General features: G+C 38.6%; 1 protein-coding gene and 1 long non-coding RNA gene across 3 annotated transcripts; one reads left to right on the forward strand and one right to left on the reverse strand.

The window, feature by feature from the left end:
- Positions 1-737: 737 nt before the first annotated feature.
- On the reverse strand, positions 738-9,820 carry hnf4b (hepatic nuclear factor 4, beta). Of its 2 annotated transcripts, none has more exons than XM_004543113.6 (10): positions 9,427-9,820; positions 7,109-7,280; positions 6,686-6,780; positions 4,974-5,080; positions 3,730-3,885; positions 3,538-3,625; positions 3,284-3,436; positions 1,953-2,210; positions 1,671-1,754; positions 738-1,428 (listed from the first exon to the last, which is right to left on the reverse strand). In XM_004543113.6, the coding sequence occupies exons 1-10, from the start codon at positions 9,530-9,532 to the stop codon at positions 1,385-1,387; spliced, it is 1,263 nt and encodes a 420-aa protein (XP_004543170.2). In that variant the 5' UTR covers positions 9,533-9,820; the 3' UTR covers positions 738-1,384. The 2 variants fall into 2 exon arrangements, with proteins under 2 accessions (XP_004543170.2, XP_004543169.2); XM_004543112.6 differs by having other exon boundaries at positions 1,671-1,772.
- Positions 9,821-13,085: 3,265 nt separating this feature from the next.
- On the forward strand, positions 13,086-15,073 carry LOC101475902 (uncharacterized). Its single transcript, XR_190993.2, has 3 exons — positions 13,086-13,218; positions 14,396-14,487; positions 14,651-15,073. It is a non-coding gene; the product is annotated as an uncharacterized LOC101475902 (long non-coding RNA).
- The last annotated feature ends 228 nt before the right edge of the window (positions 15,074-15,301 follow it).

Consider the following 15,301-nt stretch of genomic DNA (forward strand, 5'->3'; position numbering starts at 1 on the left):
TCTTTAACTTTCCTTTAATTTTCTGTGCTCTACCATTAAAATAAACAAGCAGGAAAATGTATTTATTTAAGTTAGAAAAGTTAGAAAAAGGACTTTTTTTAAAATCGTAAATTTACAGTTCTTTTAGTGTATTTATTCTTTTTCTTCTGCGTCAAACATGTGGTTGGGGCATACTTTCTGTGCCAAACACTGTTCTGCATTTGCTGTAAAGGAAATAGAAACTTCCAGAAAATTTCCAGGGTCTTTGCTGAAGAAGCAATTCTTTTTCTCGAATTACACCAAACCACATTAAAGTTACATATTGTTTTATATACTTCTTCCAAAACTGATGATTCTTAGTTAAGAATAGGCTAATATGTCACCGACCTGATGTTGTCTTAAAAGACAACATCTAAGTATTTAGTTTTATAGGAAAGCACATGTGGTAGATATTCAGGACAATGGACCTAACAGTCAATACTATGTTTAGATTATACATACTGCTGTGAGTATTGCTGTCCATGCCTCCATGGTAGAGGAGAGGATGGATTTCTTTGTGGGGATGAAGGTAACAAAACAATGAGGGTAGCAAGAAAGAAGAAACGGGTTGCAGACCATAATTTTGCCACTGAGTTTTACTGCTGAGCCTCTAAGCTTCAGTGCTGTTGAGCCCTCATTACTCATCACATCAAACCTTTCTAATAACAACCTTCACTGCTCATCTAAGTGAATTCTTTCAGGAACAGGTACAACAGGTATCTGGTTGATGGTGATAACTGTTTTTATTTAAAATATTCTTTTTTTTTCCTTTAGGCAATATTCTGTTACGTTTGCGCTCCTTGCAGTGATTTGACAGTGGGGATTACACTCCTTTAATTATTTCCGCTGCAAATTGTTGACACCATTAGTCAAGGCTTTCATTTGGGATAAAACAATAGCCCCACAGCTCCAACTAATATGTTCAAGCACTGGCTTTTTGTGCCCTCTGCTGACAGATGATGGATTTTGCATTTCAGCTTTCTACGTATTATGCTATAATTTGTTAGCAATTAGTTAACCATACTTACTGTAGTGTGTGCCTTAGCTTTCTTTTGCACTCATCATTACAAAGTGTTGCATGTCATTATTCCAATTTTTCATGAGTTCCTGTATAAAATATAAACTTTATATTTTTTGTTGTTTCTCAGATAACAATAACATTATTTTCTCAGTAGTCATTCATAATTGCATGTGTGTAGCTTATGTATGTATGCAGCTGAGTGTGAGTATTAGTATGTTTGCTGGTTCGAACTTGTAAAATTTCCCGGTTTCTTCAGTTAAGTTGTTTTTCAAGGGGTTTCTTGGTGTGGACAGGTGCCTTCGGTATGTTGCGGGCACGCTGGCAGACTTTCCATGTCTGTACACCTCAGTGCCAGTCTATGTGGGCAGCAAGGAAGCCACTTGTAGGAGCTGTGTGAGATACAAAAATTTAATGGCACACGAGGATTCAGTGCATATCAGTTATTTTCCGTTTCAGCTTCAGGTGTTACCCATTAAATGCTGATTTAAATACGCTTCTTTTTCTGATGTCGTAAAACCGCTAAAAGTAGGAAGATCTGCTACGTCGTTACTAAAAAGCTATAGCTTCCAAATCAAAGTTTCTCAAATAAGCTGTTACATTAGCAGTGATGGTTTGATCAGTCAATACTCACCCATTGAAGCATGACAGATCACAGATGGGAAGGTTGCAGGTGAAGCATTCAGGTCATTCTGCTGGTCTTGAGTAGGGTCATTTCCTGCAGGCACAGGACAAACTGAAGCACACAGTAAGAGTGACAGAAAATAAACACTGAAAATACAAAATTGCAAAGTTAGTGTAAATATATACTGCTGCGTATTGGAAATGACTCAGCTTCAAGTTTGATGTCAGTTGAAGCTCACTTTAGACTTCTTGTACATTTCCTTTAACTAAACACAGCAGCAGATTGTTGTACCTGTACAGACTCCTTGTCCCGTTTCAGTTCCCTCCCCTAGTAACATTTCCTGCAGCAGGCTGTCCATTTTGGCCTCGCCAAGCAGCTGTGCTAAGTGAAGAGTCTCAACCATCTGCCAGGCCACACTCTGCAGGGGAGGCAGGATCAGCAGGAGTTCCCCAAACCTTCCTCGCTGCTCACATGTTGCTTCTTCTAAGAGAAGATGGGCCTGGAAACGGAGATGTCGAACCACCTGAGGACTCTTCAGTCCCGAACAGTCTGCATTACATAAGGTAAGAAAGTCTTATGTAAATATAATATTGTATAAGGGAACCACTTAAATAAATGCACTTTGGTCAAATTTAATCTAAGCATGGGTAACCATAAGTTTAAAATGTAAATGAAAGAAGAAAAGAAACAATAAGACAATGATAAAAATAATATCAACAATCCTCACAGAATGAAATGCACTGAATAAGAACTGACCAACTGATCATCATGAAGACAAACCAGAATCCTGTTAGAACAATGTTTTGTAGATAGATTATGTGAAATATGATTTTTTAGTCTAAATAAGAACTATTCTGTTTGAAGCATGAAAAAACAGACATTGTTGATTAGGCCTGCCTTTCAGTGTCTGGGCCAGCACAGCTCTCCTTAATTAATGCAGCAATGAATTCTGAGTTATGCAATCACTATTTTACAGAAGATATCTATCTGTGGACTGAATCTACACGCACAGTAGGTGGTGCAGAAAGACAACGAACGTCAGGATGGTGTTCAAGTGCTGAAACCCAATAGAAGTTGAAGCTAGTTGGACTTGTGTGAGAGTCGGTTGACGTTTTACGGTAATAATTATCCAGAAATATAGCAAATTCACAAACTTTTTCTCCAGTTGAATGTTATCTATTTGACAGGTGTGATTACTTATACAAGGCTAATTTTGTATAATTAGGGGAAAGGCGTGATGGGAGTGTTTCAAGTGCAAATGAAAAAATAGGGCTGAATGAACTATATGTGGATAATTGAAATCAAACCTAGAATATGACTGAATATGTTTGCCAGTTCAGACCGTTTGGACCTCCGGTCTATCCCTACCACAACAGGTAAATGGGGAATGAAGTTAAGCAGGCAGCCTCTCTGCCTGACTGCCAAGAATGCCACCACATCCTGATATTAGAAAATCTCTCTGAAATGTACTGAACTCAGACCGCTCAGACTAAACTATAGCTGAAATTGGCAAGAACAATAAACCAAGAGAGAACATAAAAAAATCAGCCTTTTTTCAGTGCAATAGAAAAGGGCAAACAGATTCAACCTCATTCACCTTCTCACATGCTGACTGAACTAACCTGGGGCAAAGAAGACAATCGTCCGGAGGCAAGCAAACTCTTTGTCTGTGATGACCAGCTCTCTGAGAGGTTTGACCAGCTCCTCTTGAATTCTGAATGCCACTCTGGATATCTCTACTTCTGCACCTCTCGGTGGAATCACAAAGTCATTACCTAGTCAATTAAGAAAAAGATAGTCATTCACGTCCAAGAAGTTTAAGTGTGAAGTTCAGGCTACAATGCACAAAATACTACAGAGAACACATCTGTCCTACCAAGAAGAATGACATTATTGTAAGGCAGTGAGCGTCTTGCTACCCCTAAGATAAGATGTTCTGCAGAGTGGGTTCGTAGAAGGGTTACCTGCAAGCACACATACACGGGTTTCACATAATATAAAGAGTCAAACTTGGCATGGACAGATATATCTTAGCTGTTTAGTATAAAAGGTTCATTCCTCTTTGTACCCTGTCATCTATTGGAAGGCTACAAAACTCTGGGATGTGTTTAGCCCATTCCACCAGCAGGAGGAGTTGCTGCTTCATGGACTCGAACACCTCTCCCACACCTGCTGTCTTCTTGGTGGTGATGTCATGGCTCCTAGGAGAGAGAAGTGCTGGGAACTGAAAGAAACAAAGTATAATCTGAATTCACAGTAAACAGGTACCATGGATGTAAACCTTAGTGTATGTGCGCGATTAAGGAGATAAACCACAAACATTCTTTTTTTTTAAATGGATCAGTTGGACCACATAACAATCCATTTCAGAATTCCTGCATTGCTGTAATTAGTGTACCAACCGTCTCTCTATGCTGCAGTAAACCCTGATAACAAACACTTGCAGTCTTACATGGTGTCCTACTGAGTTTCTTATTATACTATGTAAAAGCAGACAATGCCAAGTCCTATTTTCTTACATGTACAACAAGAGAAATCACTCTAAGAGACACTGTCTGACGTGACATTGTGCTACTTAAAACTTGCTTGAAGACTGCCTGATAACAAATGCTAAAGCACACCAACTCTTATGCTTTGTAACATCACATTACTTCTTCATATTAGCCATTGTGTCAACACAGTTTGTTACATAGCACTTAACAAATTACAGGTATAAGAAGTGTTATCGACTACACCCTTTTTTGCACACTTCATCCAATTTGGATATTAGTCTCCATTTAAAGTGTAACAATTATAACAGACTTTTAAAAAATGAATTTAGATAACTGCTGTTTTAAAAACAGCACATCGGCTCAAATATCATGCAAATGCACATGAGTGGGCCGCCTGTGGCTCAAGTGTTAGTGGCTGCCCTCTAATCATGAGATGCACCCAAACGGTCCTTCAAATAAATGCTTTCTGTAACTGCTGTAAGGTTAAAAGACGGCTCATAAGTGCAGGGCAGTGAAGAAGAATCACTTTGTTCAGTAGCTGTGTGCTCTAACATCTTTTTGCGGTCTTGCATTTATTTGACTTCAGATTAATCTTTAATACTTAAGGATCAAAACTATTTTCCTTTTCTGTTAAATTCAGTTAACTTTTTGGCTTACTGCGAACCAAAATGAATTCATTAAAATCATGTAACCTTAGAATTTTTCATCTCTTAGCTTTATTTAAATCATTTCTAAAATGATTTAAAAAAAGTGGTATACACATTAAAAAAGGATTAATTTCTGCCAAAGAACATAACATCTAAGACCAGTAGTGTGTTACCTGCTGAACAGTGGTCTCTGCCTGCAGCAGCACACTGATGGACAAAGTGCCCACTGTCTGCTCCTTGGCTCTCTGACTGTTGATGCAGTCTCTCTCATTCTGAACAGCTGGACATTAAAGAGAGGAAAGAACCATCAGGCAAGCTTCTTGGCATCTCCGCACATTAGTCCTGCACTTGACTGTTTTTTTTACTCGCCTCCTCAGCAAATACATCCCGAAAGAAATGCCCTACTCTTCATCTCAACAGAGTCCCTCTATCCCCCGTGACACTGAAGCTGCTGTTTATGGCTATATTAGCCACGCCAAATGCTGCATACTCGGGAAATGTGGCACAAATTGGATAAAAATAAAATTCTCCGGGAGCCTCTTTAAGTTTCCTTCTGTTTGCATATTTAAGTGTCTCTATTCCAGGATTTAAAGGAGTATCGAGTGAGTAAATGTTACATTCCTTAATATGAAATAACTGAGAGGATGATGAAATGTGATATGAATGGGTGCACAATTATGTTTCATATAATGCTGGCAACATCCTACTCAAGGTTTATCACTGGTAAGTATAAAGTTGCAGAAGAGGAAGTATGGGGAACCAATAAGAAGTATGTAGTACATCTAAATGTAAACCTGGTGACGTTAATATTTTAATCCAGCCGTGTAGACTTTCTTCGGTTTGATGTGCTTTAATGTGACATTTTGTTTTTGACAGCTTCTTACATTTGCTACTGACAGTAACAGTTGATGTGGAGGCTTGGGCGCTCGCTGATTAAGATTATATTTTGAAGGGAAGATGTCATCACATGTTGTTGACCCATCCGCAAGTGTCATTAGAAACACGGCAATCTGGATGGCCTCAGACTAATTCTAAAATGGCTCTACAAAGTCAGACAACACAACCAAGTGTCAGAGTAATCAGTCATCAGAGGTGTCCTCTCAGCAACCAATCTGGAGCACATTAATCAAACTAAAGGAGGAAGAGGAGCAGCAGCAGCACCAGCAGGGTCCCTCTGTACTTCACTGACATGGTGCTGCATGACAATGTCACAAATGAGCCTTCTGTGGAACATAAATTAAGTTTAGTTTTGGAGTAAACAGTTACACGGCTTACTTGGAGGTCGAGTACAAAATAACACGATACTGGAGACTTGTTCAATATTTTTACTCATCCGTTCCCACAACAGCTGTACTTGAAAGTGTTATTAGAACATGTTATGCAAATCAGGCAAATTAATGAAATACACGTTTAAAAGCACACCGCTGGCCGTGACTTCAAAGGGTTGGGAGCAACTGCTGTCCAGAAAAATGGAGAGCAAATATTTGGCCGTGCTCAGCTGTGTTAATTATTCATGTGAAACGAGGCTCCTTTGATTGCATCGCTTTCTCCTTGCTTCTCAGTAGGAGTCGATAAAAGATAAAGCCAACGATAGACACAGTCCACGTAAACACACCTGGAAATTGACACTGACACGTTCACTGTTTCTCAAGAAAGATTTTTTTTTCCGCTTTTTTTGATGAAGTGATATTGATTGTTTTATTTTTCACTGAAGTAGACAGGTTTAAATGTAAAAGTACAGAGCAAAATGTGAGGTCCTGGATATTCTCAATAAGGTACAGCTGAACCTTTTTAGGTAGGTTGTTATAGCTAAGTGCATTTTTTTTTTCAAATTAAAGACTAAAAGAAAGTTTTATTACACAAAAAAGAAAATCTTAACTCTAACCTTCCTTTCTCATTCCGGCCTTGAAACACTTTCGTAGTCTGCAATAGCGGCACTGGTTCCTCTTGTCTTTGTCCACAATGCATTGCCTATCGAACCTGAAACGAATGCGTCGTATTGCATAAGAACTTCATCTCAAGCACAAACAGTTCAGTCTTGAACTGTTTCAGAGAATTTACGCCGCTAACGTTGCACTGAATGGTTAATCTGCAGGTTTAAAGTGAGCAGCAGAGGTCAAGTAAGGCTCCATTATTCATTTTTTTTAAATTCGCTAGTTATGTACTTTCTGAATATAAATGTTATAGCTCAAAGTATGTTAAACCATTGAACCAAAGACTTCATTTTAATATTTTGGTGATTTGTTTTAGGTATAGAAAAATTGTTATGCTTTGTACAGCAATCAGCTGGCCCTATGATAGTACTCACCTACAGCTGTAAGTGTGGTTGTTGCGAATGCTCCTCCTGAAGAAGCCCTTGCAGCCATCGCAACTGGGTGCACCGTAATGTTTACCTGTGGCTCTGTCTGCACATATGAAGCATTGCGTCTTTGCGCCATCGGCCCCTGACAGGGATGAGGAGGATGCTGACACTACTGAACCTATGGGACAGCAGAAAATATTCAGATAATATGCCTGCGAGGAAAGGTTTGACTAGCCGTCCACTGTAAGAAAGTGGGATTCTCTATGAACCTTTTTAGCTGGTCACAAACGAATAAGTAAATATCTCTGAGCTGCTTCTAAACAACACAAACAGAAAGATGGCCATACTCCAAAGAACCTCCACTTTGATAGGAACAAACTTGTGATGTGATACAGAGGATCTTTTATGATCTTGTTTTCAGTGGTGGGTTACAACTAAAATGTTTTCACCTGAATCTAAATGTTCCAGCTTAAAGCATGTTAAACCACTTATTACTGCATTACATTATTGTTGCATGTAAATCTGTGAATGAAAGCTACATTCAAAAAATGATGTTACCTAAACTAAACACCGATCAAGTGAGTTACCGATAGAGATGTTTTACTTGGAAAGAAAGAAAACACAATTTTGCCTTGACCTTTCTTCCCCCCCATTACATTAGAGTGAAAACTACACTGAAAACCACCTTGTGTCTACCACACTGTTATGTTGCATTTCACCTCCATGTCTGTCCAGACCTTACCTTTGACCTCTTGGAGATAAATTGTGCAAGAGTCAGGATTGCAGAATGTACCTTTAAGGCATTTTTTGAGAAGCAGTGTTATAAGTTGGAGAGGCTTTTCCTGTCTCTGAGCTTCTGTTTCCATTTGCGTTTTAACTCAAATTGTGACTGAGGGCAGGCTACATGTGATAAAACAGTCACCATCCAACTGGCTGGTGTAAGGTGAGTAAGTGTGTAATAAACAAGAAGCAGTCTGGAAAACAAGCATTAGTGTGGTTGTGCGTTTCTGGCTATCATCTTATGTTACAAATATCACCATTTCATTATCTTTTCATATTAGACATGTATGTGATATTTTTGTCACAATTAGCTAACCAAGTCTTGAATTCTGCCAAAAAGTATTTTATGAGGTCACGTAGAATATTTTGACCAACTCCGATCAGCTCATCCTTGATTCATTTTAGGATTGTAGCTTCTGATTACCATCTATTTAAGTTGTAACTGTACTCTGCTTTCTAATTATGTTACACTTCCATCTAACCCATTAACAGAAACACGTAATGAATCATATTTCACCTCCGTGAAAATAATACCTTTGTACACAGAGATGAATTTGCAGAAAGGTGCTGATTTTGAACCCCTCAGAATCATCTTCGCACTGCTTCATAGCTGGAACAGTGTGAGGATAATAAAAGCAGGGTTATAGGTAATGATATCAGCTGTATATGAATGGCATGGACCCCTAAGGAACACTGTACCCATGAGTAAAAGGTAATTCCCCATTTAATTAAAGCAGTTTAGAAGCCAGTTAAGAACCAAAGTCCACTACTCTCCTCTGGCTAATTTTACACTGGGCACTCAGCCTCCCACCGTGTTGCTCTAAACTGCATCTTACCCCTCTTGTTGCAGGACTGTCTCGCTTTAAAAGCACTGACCATCAAATATGCCATCTTGGTGTAATATTCCTGCACTAATGCACATATTTTACATGCCCCCAGCTATAATGTCTGTAAATTGCACACTTAGTTTAGGCAGATGAAGCAGCTAGGGATTTTCAATTTAACAAGGAAATGCTTTCTGTGGCCAAAGATCAGCTAGATTGAATTAAGAGATTAGAATACATTTGCCTCGCAGTTATCTGGATTTAAAGAGCAGCCTAGTAGTGAAGCTTCTTCATTTAAATTGGCAAGGAAAGGGGCTGATTCAGCTCAACAGAGTCCTAATTAGAATGACAATAGATCAGAATGTAAACTGATGTAGACCTATGGAAAAAGTAATCTGCAACTATTTTGATAATTTATGCCTTATACATAAACATTTTTATGCAACAATGCCCGATATGGACTATGGACTTGGACCTTGGACCCTGTGAAACTGTGGCATTTCACACTTGGACGTAATTTCAAGTATTAAAATAAGGTTAGCTGGACTAATTAATAAAAAACAAAAACAAAAACTAGATCCCCAAAGTGATGCATTTTCAAAGCAGATCTCTTTTTAATATTCAGTTATGCAGTTTCAGTATCTTTTGGTGTGACAGTGGACAACACTCTGAAGATCGTTACTTGTAATCAAGAGCAATTTAGGTGAAAGCTCATCATACCTGTTTTATTTGCTCGTAGAGGAACCAGCATCATGTTGTTTAACAGTTTAGTCTCTGTGCTGCCATGAGTGCACTCCAGTTTAAGGATAGTCCCAGTAAGCTTCATGGTCTCTGGACTCTGTGAAGGGTTTCTGAGATATGCAAAGCTCCAGCAGTGTCAATTTTAACTTCCAGGTCATGCATTCGGCTTAGTTCTCATCCCTCACAAGTTTCCCGTGTGTGGCTCCAATTCTTTTCATTCCCACTATTGTTTGAAAGCTTTTGTCTTTGTGCTCTTGAGCCACTCTACAGGTATTAATCTTCTTTAAAATGTCACTTGTAACATTCTTGTGGTGTGCTGAAAAGCTTGCACCATGACGGTCCTCTCAAGTAACCTGTCATTGACTCAAATTGGGTCGTTGTCCGTTTGCTTTTTTTCTTATCTGTATCTGCAAAGCATATCGAGGGGAAAGTTCAGAGACAAACTTGGCTCACTGTGACGAGCACAAATAGATAAGACCAGTGTTAGTTAGATGTTAAAAATATAAATGTCTTGCTCTTTTTCTTCTTTTTATTATTTATTTATCTAGCTTTATTAGGAAGATAAATGTGATCAAATAAAGACAAAGAAATCCAAAGACTACATGCTGGGATGTCTTTCATTGATTTTAGGAAAGGTATTCTCTTAGCTTGGACAATCAATATGCCACTGAAGAGTGATGTAGCATAAACAAACAGAATGGGAGACTGTTGAGAAGAGTACGGGCCATGCCTGATTAACCTTTTGTTTTAATTTTTGAGGTAAGTAATACAAGACGGTGCCACATTGCAGGGGGCACAAGTGACATTTATTTACGGAGGATCGCTGTTTTTGTCTCCCTTCTACTGATAGAAGGTATTTTATTTGCTTGATAGAGACAGACATCCCTCTTTTGTTCACCTTTTCACATAAGCAGACTATTGTATATTTGGTCTTATTGATCAGTGCTGAAATCCTCAGGTTATCTGTACAAAAGTGCAAAATCCGAGGTTGTCTCTTCATTTACTGCGGTTGCTTCAGAAAATGCCATTACAGCTCAGGGAAAAAAAACAAAACGCAAAAAGCAAACCGTAGCTTGATGTTTACTTCATGTATGCTTGATGTATACTTGCTACTTTTAAAAGCAAGATAACTGACCTGTTTGAAAAAAAAAACTGATGTTGATTTTGGCTCTTTTTGTTGCTTCTGAAAATATAGCTCCGATTAAAAATCAGAGATGCTCTGTTTGTTGTAAGATTCAAAAGGATGGAAGTATACCTGTGGTGTAAGACTTTAGGATAGACATTCACAGTCTAAACTCTGTATGATCTGAGATACAAAGAGAGCACATATACCACGATGTGTGATTTTAGACTTCAGGTATTCAAGTCAGGGTGTGTTAAGGGACAGAATTCTAAAAATGTGAAAGACAGGGAGAAAGGTGAGCATCGTCACACAATTTTTTACAAATTATAACAAATTATATGTCAGACCACATATGAGCTTCCCCAGTACCGATATCCATCATACTTTGGTGTAATGGGATTTCCTGGGTGAGTAGCACTCCCTCCTTCAATGTCATGCTAGGCCGTGGGTCAGACCTCCCCTGGCAGTGGCTCACACACTCAAGCTTTGCTTAGGTGATTGATTGATCATAAAACCCCCAAAGCCATAAGTGGACTACAGAATGGGTTTCTATGGCTTGTGGGTTTCTAACATAGAAGGGTTAAAAATGAGTTGTGAATATTGATTGTCTACCCTTTCCATCACTGATAAGCAGGATAGTGAAAATTATGTGCAAAATATGTGCAAAATACTTTTGATCAGCTCTTGGTCATTAAATGTTTAATAAATTAAATTTTTTTAATTTTCTTCCTCCTATCTGTGTAGGCCATGTTATTCCCCTAAGATTGGAAAGTTTGTCACTCAGAAGAAAAGACGGTTTTTCTAAGCCCACTAGGGGGAGACAGAGTACACTACATCTGGCCAGAGCTTTGCTTTGCAGGAACCAAAGCTTGGAAAAGGACAAGATCAAAATGTTTGTCATCATGCACACGACTAACATTCCAGCTGTAACATCAGCTGGTGCATTACAATATAAGACTATTTGACCAGTTATACAAAGTAGAAAAGAAAGACGATTTATACACTTCAATCATTACCACAGTTTTGATGCTTCAGTTACAGAAGACAACCTAAATTTATTCTATGGTGTCTCAGCTCTTATTGATATAAACACTACAGAAAACCCTGGCAGAAAACTTGCAGAAAGCTCTAACTATAAAACTTTAATATGAAGTAGATACAGGAAGGCTAAGACCTTGTTAAGGATTACTATTTCTATTATATTGACACAACAATCTAAAATAACATTAGATTTTTATACAGCTTTATGTTTTGCAAAATTAAATAAATATATCAAAGCTTGCAATGTGTTTTGGGGTTTCATAACAGAAAACAGATTTAAAGACAGAAGCAAGCCTATAAGGACTTGGACAGGCATAAACTCAGAGCAATCTCAATTGTCCAGCCTTTTTTCAGGCTCTATGTCCTGACCCTGGCCCATCTCATCTCTGGGCTACTACCAACTCCAAGTTCGAACCTAATTCATTTCAATAATTTATACATTTCCAGAATTACAGCAAAAATAAAATAAAGAAGTGCTGTACAACACCACGCAGGGAAACCTTTAATAAAAACATAAAATATTCTACAAATAGATGCTCTTTAGATAAGAGCATCTCTCCGTGGAGCATTACTCGGGTCCAAACAAGGTCTGACACATTTGTCTCAGTGAATTTGATTAATAAAGCTAGATCTCCAATCTCAACATGAATACCAATTCAATAATAAGCCCTCAGCCTTTGGAGTTTCATTCAAAACTAGAGGAAAGTAAAACAAAGCAGCAAAAATTGGTCATAAAAACATGGTAAGCCCATGATTTAGTGGGGCGATAAAGAGTGGAAAGGTGGTCATTCATCATGGAGGCTAGCTCACCAGGAGAGAGCCTGTCAGAGACACCACTAGGTCTGGGAGGCATTTTGAGAGAGAAAGAGCCTCCGGTTGGCCCTTCAACCTGTTTGTTTCAATGTCTTTTCCAGACAGACACATACAGACTTTACACAGGTGACGAGCGCTTTGTCTTTGCAGCTCCATTGTCACAGTATTCCTGAGGGATGGGTGTTGTTAGCTGAAAAGGAGGGTGAAACTTTAGAAGGCTTACAGCTGCAGGACCCTTTGATGGGAACAGGAAAAGCTTTATTGGACTTTTTATTGTAACAATGTCAGGGGTTATGATGTTTCAGTGAATTGCAAAAGGCTCTGAATAAAGCTTGTGCCATGAGACCCTTATGGCCAATTGAATAACACAAGTTAAAAATAAGTAATTTTTAACATAACTTTTAGTTTTAAGGTTAAAAACCTACCCAAAATAGCCATCTATTTATGAAACACAGACGCTGTTTGACATGGAAACTTAAAGTGGTGTCCAATGCAATAGATGCATATAAAACGTTTCATGAAACTGTGGTAAGTTGTTCATATTCTTGTTAGCTGAAGCGATTTGGCTAATAAGTTTGTTTATAGTTAAATTATAATTTGTTGTACATTTTTGCCCTGATGAGTAAAGTAACTTGTTTTTTGTGTACTTGTTTCTTGTAAAGAATAAGTCTTGTTTCAGGAGAATCGTCACTTCCGGCTGTCGCCTGTAGTTTTTTGCTCGGAAAGGAATGAAAAAAGTGGACGGAGAAGGTTTTCAGTCATTAAGATGCCAGAACGATGTCCTCAAAACACAAGTACGTTGTCCTAATGTTAAAGAGACTACGGAAATGTTAAGAGTTGGGCTTTAAGTCAGGGAAAAGGATGCTAAAAGTCAGCTATGACAGTATGCCCGTTACTGGAGTGTGAAAACCACCGACCTACTAAATCATTGTTAACCATTAAATGTCTGCAAAAGCCAGAAAAATGGTACACCTTAGCCAACACTGAAGTATTTAAGTTAAAAACAAGTAGAATTTAAGATTAAAGCGCTTAAGATAGCTAGATAGTCGCAGGGCTGCAACTGTTAATGTTACACATAACTAGCTTCCAACTTCCGGTAGTTTGTCTAAATTATCTCCATAACTGACACTGTATTGTTTTCTCTTACCCTGACCCTACAGTATCACCTAGCATTCAAAGTAGGGTTAGAAAATAAAGCTAACATATAAAGTGCAGCAGTATCCCATGTTTGTTTTGAAAAAGCAAATCGGCACCATTTACATGATGACTACCTAGCCATGTAAATAATATTTTGTGAGTAAAAATATGTAAAAAGGGTCAGTAATTATATTTATTTATTTTTTGTAATCATACTTCATAGGCATTAATTAATGAAGGCACTGTGTCCTGCTTCATATGTGGCCTAGCAGTAATGCTAAATGCTTCATGAAACTTTGAGCATGAAGCTGCATATCGAGACATCTTTAGTTCATTGTTTTAGTGAATTTGTGTCATAGAAAAAAACAGTAATCACTAAATAGGACTGTAACCGTGCAACACCATTAACTGATTTATAGCTGTTGATAGGTAAAAACTAAGTAGCCTGCCACCCCTGCTTAAAAAAGAAAGAAAGAATTAAATAAATCACAAAACACATTATACACCAGTCAGACACAGCATTAAAACTAATATTGTATAGGTCCATCTTCTGCTGCCACAACAGCTTTGCTCCCCGTAGGCTTACTAGCCACATAGTTCAGGGGGACTCTTCCAGACCTCTGAACAAAGTGTTGTATCAGCCACCAATGCATTAGCAGTAGATCCTTTATCAGGTCCTTTTAGGTAGCGAGGTGGGGCTTCATGGATCAGACTTGTTTTTCCTGCACATCCTATAGATGTTTTATTGGGCTGAAATTTGGGGGATTTGGAGTCTAAGTCAACAACTTTTACTCTTTGTCATGTTTCTCAACCCATTCCTGAACTATTTTGCAGTGTGTCAGTGTCCATTACCCTGCTGAAAGAGGCCAGCGCCATCAGGGAATACCTCTGCCATGAACAGGAGTGCAACAGTGTTTATGTGGTTGGTATGTATCAAAGTGCATGTATTTGTAGCAGAGCACATCACACTGACTCGCTTCATTCCAGCAGTGCGTCCAACTTCCATATGTAATGATCAAACCACGTGACAAAAAAAGGCCACCATCCTCCGCTGCTGGTCTAATTCTGACACTGTGTCCCCCTTTGTAGACCTTCTGGACCATGATTAGGCTCAAGACGGGATCAGACCCGTTTGATCCGCTCTGTATTCTGTATCGATCATACCAGCATGAAGATTTTCGCTGAGTACAGTAGCTCTCCTGTGGGAGTGGGACACACATGTGTGTGAAGTGCACAAACACCCAAATGTTACTCTTACTAATGACTGATATAATAACGGTCTCATTCCAAAGCCATGTGCATTAACATGGTGGTGGTGCATCCACAAAGTTGGCCATATAATATGTTATAGGTGGAAATTTGGCAGGTGCACAGATTTCAAAGCCATTCAAAACAATTTTGATTCTGACCTTTATGAATAAAATTGACTTGACTTATTCTCTACTGTTGGCTTATGAAAGCCAGTTGAAGCTGCTCAGACGGGTCTTTCTTGGTGTCTTCATCAGAACAATATTTACAGTTTACAACTTTTTCAAGTAAATAAATTACATCAGTATTAAATACTTGTTTAAGCAGCCATTCTTTTGGAAATCATTTTAATGCCCCCACTGTCTAAAGTACATGAACTCTCCATCCATCCATCCATTTTCTGCTGCTTGTCTGGGTCTGGGTTGTGGGGCAGCCATCTAAACAAAGAAGCTGAGACCTCCTTCTCCCCAGCCACTTCCTCCAGCTTAACCA

This window comes from Maylandia zebra, linkage group LG1 (genome assembly GCF_041146795.1).
Source record: "Maylandia zebra isolate NMK-2024a linkage group LG1, Mzebra_GT3a, whole genome shotgun sequence".
Classification (NCBI taxonomy): Eukaryota; Metazoa; Chordata; class Actinopteri; order Cichliformes; family Cichlidae; genus Maylandia; species Maylandia zebra.